This window comes from Nannospalax galili, unplaced genomic scaffold (genome assembly GCF_000622305.1).
Source record: "Nannospalax galili isolate Female #2095 unplaced genomic scaffold, S.galili_v1.0 scaffold1354, whole genome shotgun sequence".
In the NCBI taxonomy this organism is placed as follows: domain Eukaryota; kingdom Metazoa; phylum Chordata; class Mammalia; order Rodentia; family Spalacidae; genus Nannospalax; species Nannospalax galili.
The window spans coordinates 1,275,396-1,294,714 of record NW_008335784.1 but is presented as its reverse complement, the minus strand read 5'-3'; the positions used below and the strand labels follow the sequence as shown (position 1 = coordinate 1,294,714).

The 19,319-nt window shown below is 36.0% G+C and overlaps 1 protein-coding gene across 4 annotated transcripts in view; it reads left to right on the top strand.

The window, feature by feature from the left end:
* Nbea (neurobeachin) overlaps positions 1-19,319 on the top strand; it is a 715,145-nt gene that overhangs the window by 602,473 nt on the left and 93,353 nt on the right. For all 4 annotated transcript variants that reach the window (XM_029562257.1, XM_029562254.1, XM_029562256.1 and 1 more), the window contains one exon: positions 7,172-7,284. In XM_029562257.1, coding sequence (XP_029418117.1) covers positions 7,172-7,284 — 113 coding nt within the window. The remainder of the gene's footprint in view (positions 1-7,171; positions 7,285-19,319) is intronic.

Below are 19,319 nucleotides of genomic sequence, written 5' to 3'. Positions count from 1 at the left end.
CCCCCCCCCCCCCCTCTCATTCAGGCAAAAGGTAGTACTATAATAGGAACATATATGAAGCAATTTGAGGTCACAAATTTAGAAGCCATAATTTATTTCTAAAAGATAAGGAAACGCTCCTCCTAGGCAATACTTACAGAGGGAGTTAACAAGGAGTAAGAATGCAGCAGAAAATGAGCAGTGGTGTTCCAAGAAAAGAGGAAGCAAGAAGCAGTAAAGAGCTGGGTGAGAGTAGTGGCAGCGAGAATGGCCAAAAAAGAGAATACATGGCTGTGTGTTGTCATAGGAGAAGAAATGCTGCCCAGCATGGCATGATGGCACTTGCCTTTAATCCCAGCATTTGGGAGGTAGAGACAGGAAGATATCTGAGAGTTCAAGGTCATCCTGGTCCACATAGAGAGTTCCAGGCCTGTCAAGAGATGCTATCTCAAAAGAAAAAAGAAAAAAGAAAGAGATCATTGTGGCTTCCAGTGGTGGCTCCCCACTTCTCAGAGGGAGGCCCTGGACCTGCAGCACCACTACTACTGCCTGGAGGCTTGTTACAGATGCAAATTCTCCTCCTCTGCAAACCAATAGATTTAGAAACTCTAGCATAAGGCATAGCAGCCTGCCTGGAGGCAGCTAGCCAGGGAACTCTGAAATCTACCTGTCTCCACCTCCCTTGCTTTGGGATTACAAATGCAAGCTACCACACCTGGTTTTATTTTACATGGATGTTGGGGATTGAACTGAGGCATGGTAAAGCAATAAGTACTTTACCAGCTGAGCTGTGTCTCCAGCCCCACTTTTATACATCTTGCCCTTGGCACCTGAGATGCTGAGGCAAGATTTAAAGTTCTAGGCCTCCATGGCTACATAAGCAACACACACACACACACACACACACACACACACACACACACAGAGCACATACAAAAAGCAAACAATTAAGGGCTGCTTCATGTAATAAAACTCTAGAGACATGAAAGTTCAATATGAGATATAGATTTCTCTAGGAAAGGTTCATAGAAGAAATGGGCTTTAAATTAACACTTCAAGGATGTTGACACATGTCTTTAGTGATTCAGACAAAATGGATGTTTAGAAGTAGAATGCGAATTGGAGAGATTTATGAATATAAATAAACTGTGATGCCCTCCTGGGGTCTATTCCTATTAATTTTTCCCTTGTCATCATTCTGAAGTTCTAAGTAAGAGTATCAGTGTATAGTGAACACCAGCACTGGAGTGTTGGGTAGCATTACTAAATAACTTAATTATTCTGTTTTGTAGGGTGGGTATGTGTTATGATGTATTTTGTGAATTTTCTAGAATTATGGGTAAAGGATTCTTGCATCTAAATGAAGCAAATGAGAGCAGTCAGAATCCCAGATAAAACCATCTTTTCTAATGTAATTTTTTTTGTTAACAGTAGGTCAATATGACTTCATAAATTTCAAATGTCAATATTTTAGTCTTACACACTGAAGTTTATCTTTTGTGCTAAAATATTATTTTAACATGAAGTGCACAATCCATTTCATTCCCTGGCCCCATTTACTCTTTTTTTACTTGACTCATTTTCCTTTTCTCCTCTCTACATGCTTTAAAAAATAAGACTGTATAAAGCATGTGACAGTGGCTCTATACAGCTACATGTGCTATTGGGCATTAATGGGCTTTTCAGATCCTCGTATGATAAATGTGCTTATCTACACACAAAATTGCATATAAATAAACATTTTACTATGCTTACTAAAAAGTTCTCAAATATTAAGAAAACATGTTGTTTTTTAAAGATATTTACCAAATGTATTCCATCTTTCTCCTATTTATAAATTTAATAAATATTCACTAAGAATTTAAAAAGTTAATTAAAATATTTAAAACTCAGATGCCTTTTATAAATACCATATTTGACTTCTTGGTGACTTTCTCTTTTTGTCTTTCTTTGTGGGTTGTGTAATTCAGAACCTGAATCTTACAGTATGTTTTTCACCTCATTAAATACTAACTTTTTTGAGACAGTGCCTTTCTGTATAGCCCAGGCTAGCCTGAAACCCACAGTCCTCCTGCCACAACATCTGAATGCTGAGACTACAAGCATGTGCCACATGCCCAGCTTTATTTCTTTAAATATTCCTTGAAGACTTGATTTTCAAAATAAGTGAGAGCCCAGCTTGCAACTATGGCATGATTTATCTAATTCTTTTGATATACTTGAGATTTTTTTTTTCAAAGAACATTAAGTTTTGGTAGATTATATGAAAGAATATTAATGAGTTCAACTAAAAATGTGGTTTCTGCCTCTAATTCCCAGAGTTCTGTTCATTGTATTCTGAAAAGTGCAATCCATGCCTCATTTTACACTTTATTAAATAATACTAGAAAAAGATGTTAAAATCTGGTTTTCTTACATTAAAAAAAAAAAAATAGCAGCGATTCTAACATAGCTTTTTGTAAATGATCCCCTGTTAGACTTGAGAATGTTTTTTAAGACTGTTGAGTTGTTTTTCATATGATCAGCTAATGAATTCAGCACAACTTCCCCAGCCCCAACCCTTCGCTCCTGGTTAGCATTTTCCACGTTTTTACTCTGTGATGAACAAGCTCTCCCTGGTTAATTATGTATATATTTAGCTACTGCATGTGTTGGGCTTATTATTGTCATCTAATTAGATGTAACTTGAACTGCTTGCTTCTAGAAAAATCATTAAAAATTCTTTCCTAATGACCTAGAGATGACAAAATGTCTGTAAAGTGTGAAGAAGCCGACAACACAGGAACATTGCTCTTAAAGCGTGTTAATCCAGATGCCGCAATCATCTCATTAAACAATATTTTGCTGTCATTAACATTTTCACCAAGGAATTGCAGTTATAATTTCTTTGTCAGCTGTCTCTAGATCACTTTACCTTCAAAACTGAAGTGCCACATAAAAACATTAAATTGGATGGTTTAATTAAAAAGTTTTTTTTTAATGAAGAAACATATCCAGTGTTTCTGAGATCTCATTTACTGTGCTTCACTTTTATTGTTTGAGTAGATTAGTGTCAGAGACTTCCAATATTTAATATTCATCTTCTGAGATAAATCCTTAGAAGCATAGTTAGCAAAATATATGTCGCATGTGGTGTGCTCTTAGCACTACCAGAGAAGGAAAGAACCTTACCAACTGCAGTACAAGCACATTGTCGTTCCTCAACTGCCCTCTGGAGAAACAAACACAATCAACAAATATATTCTAGATAACCAGAACTTAACAGACTTTGCTTTGGAAATAGCTCCCTTTGGAGGATTCAGTAAAAAAAAAAAAAAAAAAAAAATTTTTTTTTTTTTTTTTGGTTTTTTTGAAACAGCCCCAGCTGGCCTAGAACTCGCTCTGTAGACCAGGCTGGCCTCAAACTCACAGAAATCCACCTGCCTCTGCCTCCTGAGTACTCGAATTAAAGGTGTATGCCACCAAGCCCAGCTAGTAAACTATTTTTTTAATATCATAAAGATATTCACCAAAATAAAGGAACAATACTAATTAACTAAAACTTAGGAATGCAAAATCCTAAAGTACCATGCCATCATTCTGTTTCTCTCACATGATCTCATCTTTAAAGTTCAGGTCAAAAATGTATATTGACTATCCCTTTGCTGTAAGACAAAAGTAGAAATTTTTATAAAAAATGGGTTAATGCATTGGGCATGGTGGTACATGCCTTTAGTCCCAGCACTTAGGAGGCAGAGGCAGGTAGAGCTCTGTGAGATAGAAACAAGCCTGGTCTACATAGTGAGTTCCAGGCCAGTTGGGGCTACAGGGAGACCCTGTCTCAAAAAGATGCCCCCAAAAGGGAGTTAATGCAATATATTATACTTATTTATAAAACTTATTGTATTGTTAACACTTAAATGATGCTGTAAAACTCTAATAATGTGGAAATTAGTAATTTTTCTTACTGTTTCAGAGATCCTTCCAGAGATTATTAAAAATGACTTCCAAAATTTCAGAATTAGAGAAATAGTCTTTATCATCATTTATTTTGTGTGTAGTTATATGTGCATTTTTAAATGATGTTTTCTTTATAATATCTCCAAAAGCAGCATATATTTTCCTTTATTATAAACACATATTAAAAAGCTACTTTCTTCAATATGTACTATTTTATACCATTTATACAGACATTTAAATACTGAGTTAATGTGAATTACCTTTTTTAGCTATTCTGACAAACTTTTCTTTGCTATAGATTATAAGAAGCATCAGAAATTTTAAAGACAATGATCAAACCTAACTTCTATTTATAAACTGTTTTTTTCTATGTAATCTATGTTACAGATATGTGTATATAGCATCAACAGTATTCTAGAAAATGACACACATACTAGAAGACCTACTTTTTTATTAACTCTACAGTTTTAAGTAGAAAAGTTCCCCCCCAAAATAACAGAGCATTAAATTTCCATGGGTCCATTAAGAGAAGCAGAAATGGCCCTGCTTGGCCAGTCTGTGCCCCCTGCCTGCATGTATGAATAAGTGCTATAAGTGACCAGGAGCCCCAGGTTCGCACACATCTTAGTGAGAATTTTAGAAATTTATAGCTTTTTTTGTTCACCAGTGGCGCTGCTTTGCTAGACCATTTTCATGGCCAAAAAGTTGAAATAAAAGCTCAGATTTCTTATTAGTTACTCTTCACAATAGACTCAAACTTAGACCACTGGCTGATCTTTCTGACTGCAAACCTGCTCCTCTAGTTACTGTGTGTCTTCACAGTGCTGCTCTCTCCCTCGTTCTACTTCTGTGTCTTTGCATAATCTTCATCCCCTAAACAGAGTGCTTTTACAGTTCTCCTGCCTTACTTGCCTTGTTTGTTCATCCTTTAAAATTGGCCTCATTTTATTCTGTTTCTGTCACATACATATTCTTTCCATCAACAGGATTTATTGACTAGAGGATATCCACCAAGACACAAAGATTGTTTTAATATTTTATTTATTATTTTTATTTTATGTATGAGTATATTGCCTGCATGTAGGTAAGTGCACCCATGTCATGCAATGCCTGCAGGGGACAGAAGAGGCCATCGGATCCCCTGGAACTGGAGTTCCAGACAGTTGTTAAGCTGCCATGTGAGTGCTGGGATTCGAACCCAGGTCTTCTGCAAGAACAACCAGTATTCTTAACCACTGAGCCATCTCTCCAGCCCCAGACACAAAGATTTTTTAGAAAACAAAAATAACTAAGCGTGGTGGCATACATCTTTAATCTCAGTGCTTGGGAGGCAGAGGTAGGTTGATCTCACTGAGATCACGGCCAACCTGGTCTACATAATGAGTTCAGGCCAGCTGGGGCTACAGGGAGACCCTGTCTAAAAACTAAATCAATAAATAAAAATAAGGAAGCAGAAACAACCAAGCCCATGCATCCATGATAAAGACTAGTGCAGAGGCTGAACTATAATGGGTGAAATGACTTTCAGTCTGAGTGCTATGGCATAGGAGCAAAGAGAAGCCCTAAGCTAACACCAAATTCCAGGGAAATGTAGAGTGGAAGCTGCTTGTGCTTTCCTCAGTTACCCCGTGTGTTTAATGCATTCAGTCTCAGCTTACACACTCAAGACAATATGAAGTAGAGCTGTCTTACCACAAATAGGTAGAACAACTGCCCAGCAAAATTTTCTCATGCACTAATAAAGTTCGATGTTTTATAATAATGGACTTAATTTTACTCATATTGTAATGGTTGTTATATTCATGTTTGCCAGCTGGTGCAAGAGTTGGTATCATTTAATATTAATGACTGATAACAAACTTGATAATGCTTACCTATCTCTGTTACATTATGATAAACTTGGTATGTAGGAAGATATTGAGGAAATCCATATGACTAAATACCAACAAAGAGGCTGTTTTCTATGACTCAGAATGAAAAATTAAATGTTAAACATGATCCAGTCATCCTACCCTCAGGAAGCACAGCTACCCAAGAGACAGTGACATTTCCTTGGATACCCTACATTAAGTCCCTGGCTAACCAGGCGACACAGATAATAAGCTACAGCTGCGGATTTTCTTGGTTACCTCATGTATCTCTTTGCCAATCTGGTCTCAGTTTGAGACAGGGTTTCATTATGTAGCTCAGGCTGGCCCCAAATCAAGATCCTGCCTAGGTCTCCTGAGTGGCTGGAATTAAGGAATTCATTACCACTCTGCTCCGATGCTGTTTCCTTAATGGTGGTGCTCTTGATTTCATCTGACTGAATCTTCTTTCACTTATAGTTGGGATAGTCAGTGGCCCCAGTTTCTACTTTCCCACTGTGTTCACATCCTACTGCAACTATTTGAATCATTCTACTAAAACTAAGCAGACAAGCCCAATGGTTCACCAATTCTCTACCTAAGTGAAACAATGCAGCACAAAAAGAAAACTCATTGACTTAAAGGAGAAAAAAGGCCATGTGTGTGGCACTCATCTCTGTCCTTTTCATTCTGGCTTCAGAGCATTTCCCTTCATCTGCAGATTCTCTCTGTTGATTTTTCTTCAGTTACTGGATGGAACCTAGTGCCTTACACATTCCAGGCAAGCACTCTACAACTGAGCTTCATTCCCAACCTCTCAACTGAATCTTGATATATATTTAATACAACATTCTATTCACTGGTAGAACACTTTCTGCATAGATGTTTCTTAGAGCAGAATATTATCCTGTAATAAGCTTCAGGCATGCACTTTTGCAGCTTGGCCCCATCCATGACACTTTCCGGGTTCCTAGCTGACAGGGTTCTGCTCCCAAGTTGCAATGTTATCTTCATCAAAGTCAGCCGAAGATACACATGTGGGAAGTTTCAGTGGGCCAGGCTTCAAAGTGACACATACTACACTCCAGATAGGAACTAAGTCCTATGACCAGAACTACTTATAAGGGGAAGCTAGTACAGAGAGACAGGAATCAGTTATGATGATAAGCCAGTAACATTATTAAATGTCATGATTTCAAAAATAGTAATTCTGGTTGTGCTTATTGAAAATATTGAGGGAAGCCTCTTTATATGCATGGTTATCAGAGTACTTCTGATTAAATAGAGACATAATTCAATAAAAGAATTACTTTTCTTCTGAAATACAGTATTTGACTTATTATAAGCACAGAAACTAGTTTTAATCAGTTAGGATATACAGACTTTCATTTGTTTTTCTTTACTAGGACGGACATATAATGATCTGAACCAATATCCTGTGTTTCCGTGGGTGTTAACAAACTATGAATCAGAAGAACTGGACCTGACGCTTCCAGGAAACTTCAGGGATCTATCAAAGGTAACACTTAAACTTATGGAAATCCATAAGCTATAGAGCATACAGCCTAAACAACTTCTTTCAGATTGCATATGTTCAGTTAATATCTGTGAGAAAGTAAACCTGCTTCCTCCCCTTTTGACAGTCAATCTCTAAATCTCATCAATTCAAACCAAAGAAATTACAAAGCAAGAAAATAATTAGCACCATCATAGGAAAAATAAAATGAGTGTTTGAGAAAGAGCAGGGTCAGGGACAGGCTGCTCAGGCTTTATCAGGGCAGGAAGCACAAAATTGCTACAAGATATGATGGATCTTTTCTGTGATATACTCCTTAGGTCATGAGGCATGTTGTCTTGACCATAAAGTATATACACAATAGCAAATATTCAGTATTAAGGGAGACATAGCACTAGAAAGTAAGGTAAAGGGCCTATTTAGGTGGAGATGATATGACCTAAAAATGGCCCTCAGAAAGAATGCATAATGGGGATAAGAAGTAAAAAGAAAATTGTGGGTAAGTTAACCACATTTTTCAAGAGAAAAATTAAGTGGAATACTAAACTGCAATGCAGCTAAAAATTAGAAACATTCCCAAAAGCTGCTCTGTAGCCTGAGCTGACAGATAAAATGAGTCATGCTTCTTGGAAATTGGTACTTTAAAGTGTGTGTGTGTGTGTGTGTGTGTGTGTGTGTGTGTTAGGAGCTAACATAAAATTGAAATCCTAACCCCATACTTACCTGCTGTAAGGCATTAAACAAAGTTGTTTGCTATCTCTTTGCCACAGTTTCCTCATCTGTTGTAGCTGAGAGACTAATGATAGGGTCATTGTGATAACGATATGTGTGGTGTGGCATCTCATAATTAGCTAATGCTGTGTGTTAATACTTGTGAGTCATTGATATAAACAATGTGCCTTCAAATGTCTTTCAAATAATGGTGATAAAAATACTGTATCTCTATTGTAGTATATTGTAGTAAGTGTGATAAACAATTTTTGTACAACTTGCCAAAGTTGAGGTGTAGTCATTGAGCATAAGACAAAACCAAATCAATGCAAAATTAACAATTGTTGTCAGTTGTTCTCGTAATAAAATCTTATTTGTGTGGGCCAGTAATATGGCTCAGCCTGGAGAGTAAGGGTAGTCTCCTGGATCTACATTTTGGAAGGAGAGAACTAACTCCCACAAATTGTCCTCTGACCTCCACATGCATGTCATGCTGTGTAGGCCTATACACATACACATACACATACACATACAAATGTATTTGCAGAGATAAATAAATGTTATTTTTTTCATCTTAAAGCTTGTCTGCTTTTAACATCAATTGAACATGTACTACATATTCGTTAGCATGTATATGAAAATGTATATATATAAATGAAAATTGAGAGTGTATCTTCAAGGAACATGCCATGTTGTATGCAAACCTCATATGCTGACTGTTACTGTAGTTATTTAAGATTCTTTTTTAAATAGGGAAAGAACTCCTTTTAATCTGAAATCCAACTGTACTATTATAGTAAAAGAATACTGATTAGACCAAGATTTTTTTCTTTCCTATATTTATTTATTCATATTTTTCTGTCAACAGATATTTAACATTTAATATTTAATAAAACTCATTTATTTATTTTTTTATTTTTAGGACAGGGTCTCTCTGTAGCCCCAGCTGGCCTAGAACTCACTATATAGACCAGGCTGGCCTAGAACTCACAGATGTCTGCCTGCCTCTGCCTCCTGAGTGTTGGGATTAAAGGCGTGTGCCATCACGCCTAGCAATATGTGCAGGAGATAGGCTTCTGCACTGGGTAGGTGAGCCAGAAAGTACTGACTAAGATATATCAGCTCTTGGAGAGAAAACAGAAGTGAGGGCTTGGTTAACAAGAACTTGAGGCCAGTAGTGGTGATGGTGCTGGCGGGGTGTGCTCAGCTAACCCAAGGCTTTGGGCTCAGACATTCTTGAAACAATAACCTAGCCAAAGAAAATGCAGCACTGACTAGGATTATATGGATTATAAAAGATATCTGATAAAATATTTGTTATTAATAATAGAATTTTAATGTATCCTTATATAAAAGATGAAATAAATTAATGAGGAGATGACTGGTTTTTGCTTTGTTAAGTTTTGTGTGTGTGGTACTAAGGATTGAATTTAGGGCTTTTGCATATTAGGCAAGTATTCTACCACCAAGCCACATCCCCAACCCATCCTTTTGTGTTTAATTTTGATACAGGTGACTTTGAACTCAGTCTATAGATCAGGCAGGACTTAAACATGTGGTCTTCCTGCCTCAGCCTCCCAAGTAGTTGAGATTACAGGTTTCTGCAACCAGGCCCAGCTGGAAGTGACTGTTTCTAAAGTAACTGGAGGAAAAAAACATTCTTCAGGTTCCTTAATCTAGTCTGTTTACTGTGTACTTCCTTTGCCAGAGTTTTGCCTTTTGTGAGTCACATATGCTTTTCCAGTTTTATATAGTGTGAAATAAATGGTAGCAGCAAAAAGGCAGAGCCTACATAAATTAGGCAACATGAATATAGACTATCCTTTTGTAAGCATGGAGTCAGTCTTTCATGTTGTAAAAGTTGATTCCGTAAGCCCATAACAAGATAGATGCTTTTCTTCCTGTTCTCCTGTATTCCATGCTTTACCAATTTATTACTTATATCTGTCACACCAACATGATGGGAAAATGTTAGCAAATTAAAGCCTCTTGATATGTTAATAAATTACCCTTACATTGTTCCCATGCTTCATTGAATTTCTTAATAGGAACTTCTTACAAATGGTCTAGAAACCCAGGACTATCCTGTATAAAATCCATTAATAAACAAGATTTTAATGTATGAAAATATATCTTATTATTTGCCTAATGGGAAAATGACATCTGCAGTGTAATATAATTGGAAGAAAAAACTACTTAGAGGAACATTACTGCAGTAAAGAGATCTCTACTAAGAAGCACGTGAAAGTCATGTAGGTGTCATAAAAAAGGCAGAATAATGCTTTAGTGGAAAATTTGTTTCCACAAGCTCAAGAAGGATTGAAATAATCAAATATTATTAATGGGAAATATTCTAACAGATTTCTAACAAGAAACAACCTGGAGAATCTAGAAGATGGGAAAACTCTGGAGTTTGAATGTGTCTGTGTCCCATATCATACAAATACATCTTTCCTAAGCGCTCTGAACTTGTTTCCTCTTTAAAATGAACATGATAATACTTATTTGATAGATGTGTTGGGCAAATTAAAATGCAAATGTAGATAAAGCCTCTAATGCCATGCCACATGCACAGGTGGCATTCAAGGAAGGTAGAGCTAAAAGGAGAGTTCCCTTCATCCCCAGTGGTCTTCAGCATGATTGAAAGAAAGTTTAGTGAGTGATTATTTGAGTCAACTGATTCTTTAATTCAAATAAGGTAAAAAGCAATACTATTCAGTAATATATTTTGCATGCAGTAAATTAATTCAGTTTTATTATTTCCTAAAATGCCAAAACACTGATGTTTAAGTGTTTATTAAAACTTGAGTTGAAGGTGCTAGAGAGATGGATCAGTGGTTAAGAGTACTTACTACTCTTGCAGAGGACCTGGGTTTGGTTCCCATCAACCACATGGCACCTAACAACTCTCTGTTAACTCCAGTTCTGGGGAACTAATACTCTCTTATGGCCTCCACAGGCGTTGCACACATGTTACACTTATACAAAAACACATACATATAAAATAAAAGCTTAAAAAATTTAAAACTAGCATTTCAGATCTACTTTAAATTAAATATTTGTATTTATGATATTGTTATTCTTTTCCTAGCCATCTTGATTAAACAAATGAAGAGCACAGGAAGAAGAGTTTTTATTTAGACTTCTCATCTGATTAGACGTCAGAGTCAGGCTTCCATTGTTACGTGTACAGATTATTGGTTAAATTTATTGTTTGTCAAATTAAGCAGTCTTGTATCTCTTCAATACCAGCCAAAAGGAGCTGTAGCAATTTTTTCCTTCAATTTATATAGATATTCTTTATGGAAATGTGATTTTTTTATAAAATATGTCTTAAAACATGATATGTGCTAGTGCTTCAGTTATTTACATACACTCACATGAATTTTACACTCAAATTATAGTGGTTACATGATTTTGACATGAAACACAATCTGCTCATTAAAGTGTAAATGGAATTTTCAATTTCCCAGTCATGCTTCTGATAAATGAAATAGCTTCGTTACAACACAAAATCCCGATAATATTGACATGAGCATGAGCCATCACTCGCATGCACGCATGCGTGTGCGCACACACACACACACACACACACACACAGTAGGAAAAATACATTTTGTTAACACAGGAGTTGTTTGACTGGCAGATGATGGTAAGCTTAACCATTTTCCCAAATTATTATGCCACTTTAAAAAAGGAAGTGATAATGCCGGAGGCTCTGAAATGTGATAATGCAAATGCATGCACTGAAGTGTGAATGAGTCCAGTCCAACCTGGATCCCAAATGCCTGCTACACAGGATTGAGTAGGCGATTAAGTTAGAGAATGAGGGACTCAGAAATCTAGAGCAAGTTCCTCGTTACATTATCTTTCTTTTATACTGTAAGTAAAAAATATCTAGAATGAAAGTAGCTTTATTTAGCTTAGTATATAACCTATCTAATGATGAATTTAATAACACAATATGAAGGGTGAGCAAAAGGATTAAGTGTACCAGACTTTTCATGTGACAATGTGTACATTTAATTATATGCCATTTGTCAAAAACTCTACTGCCAAGTTTGAGATGTTTGTCTCTAAATATAGAAAATGTGGTAGCATGGATAAATTGTGTTTGTTATGCTTCCTGAGTGGCAATGCAAAAGGGGAAGAACTGTTTTAAGAATAAGGTATTGATCAGCAGTACTTTAAGTGTTTTAAGCACATGGAATAATCTTTATTTAAAATAATGATTTTATAAAATAAAGATTAGATGGCTCAGTGGTTTAGAGCGCTGAATGCTCTTGCAGAAGACACAGGTTCGATTCCTAGCACGCACATGGCAGCTATGAACCGTCTTTAACTCCAGTTCCCAGGGGAATCTGAAATCTTCTGACTTCCACGGCATTGCATGACATGGGTGCACTCACATACATGCAGGCAATACACTCATACACATAAAATAATGAATAAAATATTTTTTTAAAAAATAAATAAAATAAAATGATTTTATTCATTCACCCACTCTTACATTATACAAGCGTTAATTGCCAACCTGCTGTGTGCCCAATAACATACAGAGACAATAAGAATAGAATCGGTCCGTAAGCTTAAGAATTTACAGTCACTCTTAATTTACCACGTGACAATTTGGTGCTACCTGCCTTCTAATTGAAAAGAAATAAGAACCAAGAAAAGTACAAAGAGGAAGGGTGCTTCTTAGACACTGGAGTCAACAGCGATGGGTGTTTGTTCAAGTCTCTACTTCTGCTCCATACAGTAGGGTCACAGGGAGCTTTATGAATGACTCAGAACTTCCAGGCTATACCTTGGCATGTTCTACTTCTACTAAATATCCCATTATTCTTATGTTGTTCCTTCCCATTGAGCCACATATCCTATTCTTTCAGAAAAGGGGGGAAATACTAGCTAGGACCTGTCCTGCTTTGAAAATGTTAAGCTGTTAAAGAAGGAACTAAGGTCCTTCTTCCTTGACGCTGCCATCTCCTGTATGGCATTGTGGCTGACCTCCGACCTGTGGTGAAGCCCATGATTGTCAAAAAGAAGACCAAGAACTTCATCCAGCACCAGTCTGATGGATATGTCAAATTAAGTGCAACTGGTGGAAACCCAGAGGTATTGACAACAGGGTGTCAAGGAGATTCAGGGGCCAGATCCAGATGCCCAGCATTGGTTATGGGAGCAACAAGAAAACAGAGTACATGCCGCCCAGTGGCTTCCAGAAGTTCCTGGTCCACAACATCAGGGAGCTGGAAGTGCCCCTGATGTGCAGCAAATCTTTCTGTGCTGAGATCATACACAGCTTTTCCTCTGAGAAGAACAGAGCCTTCATGAGAAAAGCAGCACAGCTAGCCGTCAGCCACCAACCCCAATGCTGTAAAGTAAAGAAAACAAATAGATGACTCTCATGCAAGGCTTATTTGTACCTAAATAAAACCACAGAAACTCAAGAAAAAGAGGGAATTCAGAATTCCACCTGGGTCTGGTCCATGTTGGTAGGAAAGTGCTTTCCGTGGAACCACACATCACATCCATATCTAATATTCAGTGTAATTATGTCAAAACTAGGCTGGAATGGGCCTCCTTTCAAACCTTCCAGCTGAAACCAAATATTAAATAGCCAGAGATGAAATTATCATATACTTCATCATTACCCTTAAGAAACTTATGGAACTGATATAAGTAAATTCTTGATTTCATTGCTTTTGTGCAACATGCTTATATTTTTCACTAAGCTATCTGTTATTTTTCACTGATTCTGTGTGTGTGTGTGTGTGTGTGTGTGTGTGTGTGTGTGTGTGTGTAGTATATGTGTATGGCTCATACACCTGTGCGCAAGCATGCCTAAGCCAGTGAAAGTATGTAAATTCCTGCTCTGCTCTGTTGCTCGCCACTTTATTACTTGAGACAAGGTCTCTCACTGAACTTGAAGCTTGCCTTTTAGGCTAGGCTGGCAGCAAGCTCCTGAGAATTCACTTGTCTGCCCTCTCCCCCACATTCTCAGGTTACAAGCATGTGCAGTCATCTGCACCTGAGCCATCTCCCTAGCTCTACGATATTTAAAACTAATTTTCTTAGGAATTACTCTGGGATTATGGCAACAGTGACAGCCAAGATTTTTTGTTACTTACCAGGCATCACCTTAAGCTTCTTAAATACAGTTCTTTGTTTTTCCCTCGGAACTCCTGATGAATTGTACTGGTAACAGGTTATATTTTATTTATTACCTCTTATTTCTCTGCAATAGGTAGGATTTACAAAAAAATAATGCACAAAATGATTAATTAATTTCTAGATGCCCTCTGTTGTTCCTAAATTCTCTGGCAGGTTTGTAAAGTACCAATTTTTGTTTTTCAAAAAGCTCTGTAACATTCAATAAGAGTAAAGTTTGCCCAAAATGTTTCCCAGTGGACGAAACAAGGTCAGATGGGTACAGAGGAAGCAGAAAGAAAGGATCGCGTGAATGCCGCACACCTCCAGAGCTTTCAGCTCCGTGCAGGAAGAACATACCCTCAAACGTGCAATAGGTTTTGCTAATCAAAATACAGCATGGAACCAAGATTCCTTTCTCCATAAAAGTCAGTTGTATTACTCTTCTTTATGAAAAAGTATAAAAGGAAATGCACTTAATTACAACCAGCAACCCATAAATCTTAACCCTTCCTTTTATTAATGTTTTATGACTTCAGGACATGTTCTGTATAAGCAAGTTAATAGTGTTGTACAATTGCAAAGGAGGGGTTCAGCGCCCTTAAGAGAGCATAATAGCTGGGCGTGGTAGTGCACACCTTTGGTCCCCACACTTGGGAGGCAGAGGCAGGTAGATCTCTATGAGATCAAGGCCAGCCTGGCCTGGATAGCAAGTTCCAGGCCAGCAGTGGCTACAGGGAGACCCTGTCTCAAAAACACCAAAAAAGAAAAGAAGAGGGGGGTGTGTGTGCAATATTCATACATTTTTAAGACACAAATTCTCAAACTCATCCTTTAAAGTGTTCTTACTTAGAACAGCCCAAAGCATAAGCAGCATGCTAAGAATCTAGTGTGAGTTGAAAGGTTTTGCTTTTTTAATGAATTTTGGCTTTATATATTAAAAATATTCAAACAGAAAGAAGAGTACCAATAGCTGTATATTGAATTTATTGATAATATAGCAAGTTCTGTTTTCCCAAAATATATTAAAGATATTGTGCCTTACTCTAAATAGTTCAATATGAAAAATAACATTTCCCTTATAATCAGAATTCCATTATGAAATCTGATGAATTTTATAGTAATTTACTAATATCTAATACTTTCTATAATCAAGATTTTCTGGTTATCTTCCATGTTTCTTTCTTTATAATTTCTTTAATCAAAATTTGACCAATGACCACACAATACTTTGACTTCTTCTATTTTCTTATGTACCTGTTAGGTTAGAAGACTTACTTATCACAGCCTCTGTTTTTTCACACTATTGATTTTCTTAAGACTTAAATCTTGCCATTTATTCAGGAAAATATCTCACCTTCTGAATTTATCCTTTTTGCCTTTTTACATTGTCATTTAATTTGTTTTAACTGATAAGGTTGAAATGTATGCTGATTAATGTATCAGTAAAAAATAATTTGTATTTGAATATAAAGAGTGATATAAAGATTTTTATTATCTGAAAATCTTTGGTCTTTATTATTTACTAGCCAAAAGATAAAGTTACTATAATTGATTAAATTTTAACGAAGTTAAAATGTTCTCATTTGAAAGATATTTATGGATCATTCAGTTAGAAAAGACATAAAATTTTGTACTTCAGATAAACTAAATTATTAATCAAATAGTAAAAAAGGAAGCTCAAACCAAAAGTCTCCAAAGGCAGTAATTGTTAGTTTCATGTATGTTCTTAAAATTGTTTTCCTGTGGATATTTAAGCAAAACTATATTATGTAAAAATTAGAGTTTTTGGAGAAACATTGGATGTTTTATTGTCCTCTTCCTGCAACTGGCTTTTTTTTGAGAGCTAGCATCACTAGTAATTTAACATTATCTATACTCTATTTGCTAGTAGCCACTTGCCATTAATGTTCTAGAGTCTTAACTCGGATCTTGTTTCTCTCCCACTTAAACCCATTCAGTGACACGCCACTGCACTTACCTTAATCTGTATCTCATCACTGTGTCTACAAAGCCCTGAGATGTGTGTGACCATGACCTATTTTCTCAGCCCAGCTCAACTCTTCCTCTCATGGAGTATGTGGCAGGCACACTCTCTTTCTATCTATTCTTTGAACTAAGCATATCCTCCGTCCTGAGTTACTCTCTTATTAATGAATTCATATCTCTTTCTTGTAAATCAGGTGAAGGAATGCCTTGCCTTGCAGGCCCCAGACAATTACCCAAGTCAGTCTACAAAATGGGTGAGAAAATAGTATCTTAGACAAATGCACAATACCCTTAATAGTCATGGTAGCAAGTCGTGACCTTGACAACATGTTAAGTATGCAGAGATAGACTCTTACTTTTGTGAGCATCATATGCTTATTCCAAAAAAGGTTTTGATATAATTGGGTTTTATAAAATGGAAAAATATCGATAGATCAAGGCTAAAAGAACAGAAAAAGAAAATAGGGAAAAAAATCAAAGGGAAAAAAACACTGATATACCAAAACAATTCTCACTCAAATGTATCAAAGTGCAGTCTAAGAAGCACTTGTTCTATTGCATGTTTGCCGTGGATGGATGGATGGATGGATGGATGGATAGATGATAGATGGATGGAAAAGATAGGTACTTTCAATGATACAAATCCACACTGGCATCCATTAAGATTTTTTTTCCACATGATAAAATCACACATTTTTTTTCAATTAAATAAGACTTTTTTTGTGGTACAAGTCAGAGACAGATTTCTCTCCTTGATCTTTGAAAAGAGTAGAGAGTTGCTGGGTGTGGTGCCATACACCTTAATCCCAGCACTTGGGAGGCAGAGGTTGGTGGATCTCTGTGAGTTCATGGCCAGTCTGATCTACAAAGTGAGTTCCAGGCCAGCTGGGGATACAGGGAGACCCTGTCTCAAAAAGTCAAAAAGACAAAAATGAATAGATAGATAGATAGATGATAGATAGATAGATAGATAGATAGATAGATAGATAGATAGATGACAAAAGTGGAAGAATGAGTGTCATTTCTTCAGTAGGCACAACGGTATTTTGTTCACATAATGTCACACAAATGATCACTTCCAAATTTTATAAGGAATGTGAGTGTCCGCGCACATGTCACCTGCAGTTTCTTGTGTTGTAAATGGTGCTTTTGCAGGCTAGGGAAGCTTACTAGCAGATTTTAGAGCAATATTAGTTTTATAAGGTTTATTTTTCATTTTCAAGTGCTCTGTGTGCATGATTTTTGTGTTATATCTCACAGTGTTTGTAACATAGAATAGCAGTAGATCTAATACCAAGTTTTAAACTCGGTGAAAAGTGCAGCCGTAGTTGTATCTAAATGCCACTGTTGACAGAAAAGGAGACTAGACCTTGAGACTAGATCTTGAGACAACTATGACAGAAAAGGATTACCAATTAAATGTATGTTTCATTAAATATAGCCTTATGCTTTCACTAGAATTCTTGCCATAGTCATTTACCAGATTTACATGGCATTTATATTGCACTATTTGTTTGAAGTTTTAAAAGAAGCCAGACTTATAACCTTGTCAGTAGAAAGGCAGATGATGGACATAGAGGCAGATTATTGACGTAAAGATGATATAATCTGATACCCACCTGGGTTGAATAACAAAATATGTCATCTATGACAAAATTCTCATTCCCCTAAAACAATTTGAAGCTTTTTTCTTTCAGCAATGTATCGTTTCTTGACTACTAGAAGCAAAATGTTTTTAAGTAGTAAATATAAATGAAATAATTTACTTTGTATTTCATAAAATTCATTTATAACTTCATAGACAAAAAGTCAAAATCATAAATGTATTTTAAGACATTACTAATAGAGGTATATGCAGACATTTAGACAGTACAGCTGTTTCCTGCAAAGCATCATTCTGTAAACAATTTAATAAAGGGGCTTTGATGAAACATGAATAAAATGGAAAATGTAAATATTTATTTTATCTCTTTGGGTAGTTGATGAAAAGACTGGAAAAGATTAGAGGAGGGGCCATGGTTCTTCTTCAAGAATGTTTTGTGAGGTCTTAGAGAGCAAATACTATCAGATAAGGTTGATCCCCTAGTTACTGGATAGATGTGTTTCACAAATAAAAGATCTGTTAGTCTACTCAGGATAGAAGCATTGAGCATTTTAAATCGCTTGAAAAATATACATCTGCACATATAGAGAAGCATAAAATATGGTGCAGTCTTAAGTGAGAATGCTTGCAGTTCACAGGCAGAACTTCTGTCCTCTCCACTGTATAGTAATTGTCTTTTTACCAAGCATAAATTTGTATTTGTTTTAAATATTAAGATTTTTATGTAATATTTGGCAAAATTGTCTTCCTTTTATACTGTGTAAAAGGATTTTCTAGATAATCGGAAATTTATCACAGAATAAAGTTTAAGCGTTTTGGTAGTTTTTTAAAATGTGTTTAAGCCAAAGTTTTATACTTTTATCCTTAGGTTCACAAAAATGAAGACCAAAAATTTTGGAACTTTAAAGTACTAATACCCTTGTATACAAGAAATATAGTTTTTAAAAATAAGTGAGTGGTTTGTTCAATCTTTAAATCATAATAAAGACTAACAAAAAAGGAACATAATGTACAAATCTACCTGATGACTTTATATCCATGCTCAGATGCCAAGGAGCTCAGAAAGTAACTGACTGTGACTAGCAAAAATCAGATATATAGAGATTAGAAAAGCATATGCATCTTACTGTCAGTTGTATTAAAAATGAATTTTTTGTATGAAACTGTATTTTAATAATGAAATGGAGATCTTTTGTAAAGTTTAAAACCTCATTTAATTTTATGTCTTATAGGGTTTAAACAGAGTACAATATTGTAAAACTGTATTAATTCAACTGTATACCTAAAAATTTACAGCAAATTTGAAAGAGATGCATCTTAGCTCTGGAAATTGTTATTGAATATGTCAATGCTGTTGTAGTGAAATGCTTCTTCTAATTATATGGCTATTAAATAAATAACTTTAAAAAACAGTACAGTAAAGGGAAGGAAAAAAAAAAGAAAGGAGCCAGGGGCTTATCCCAAGCCAATGTGACCCCTAAGGAATAAATCCTCAAAAGACCTTAAGAGTAAAAATAAATTGGTTTATCTGGGCCAACTGTATGGTCTTAAACACCCAAAAGGAAAGTATAACCAAAGATTAAAG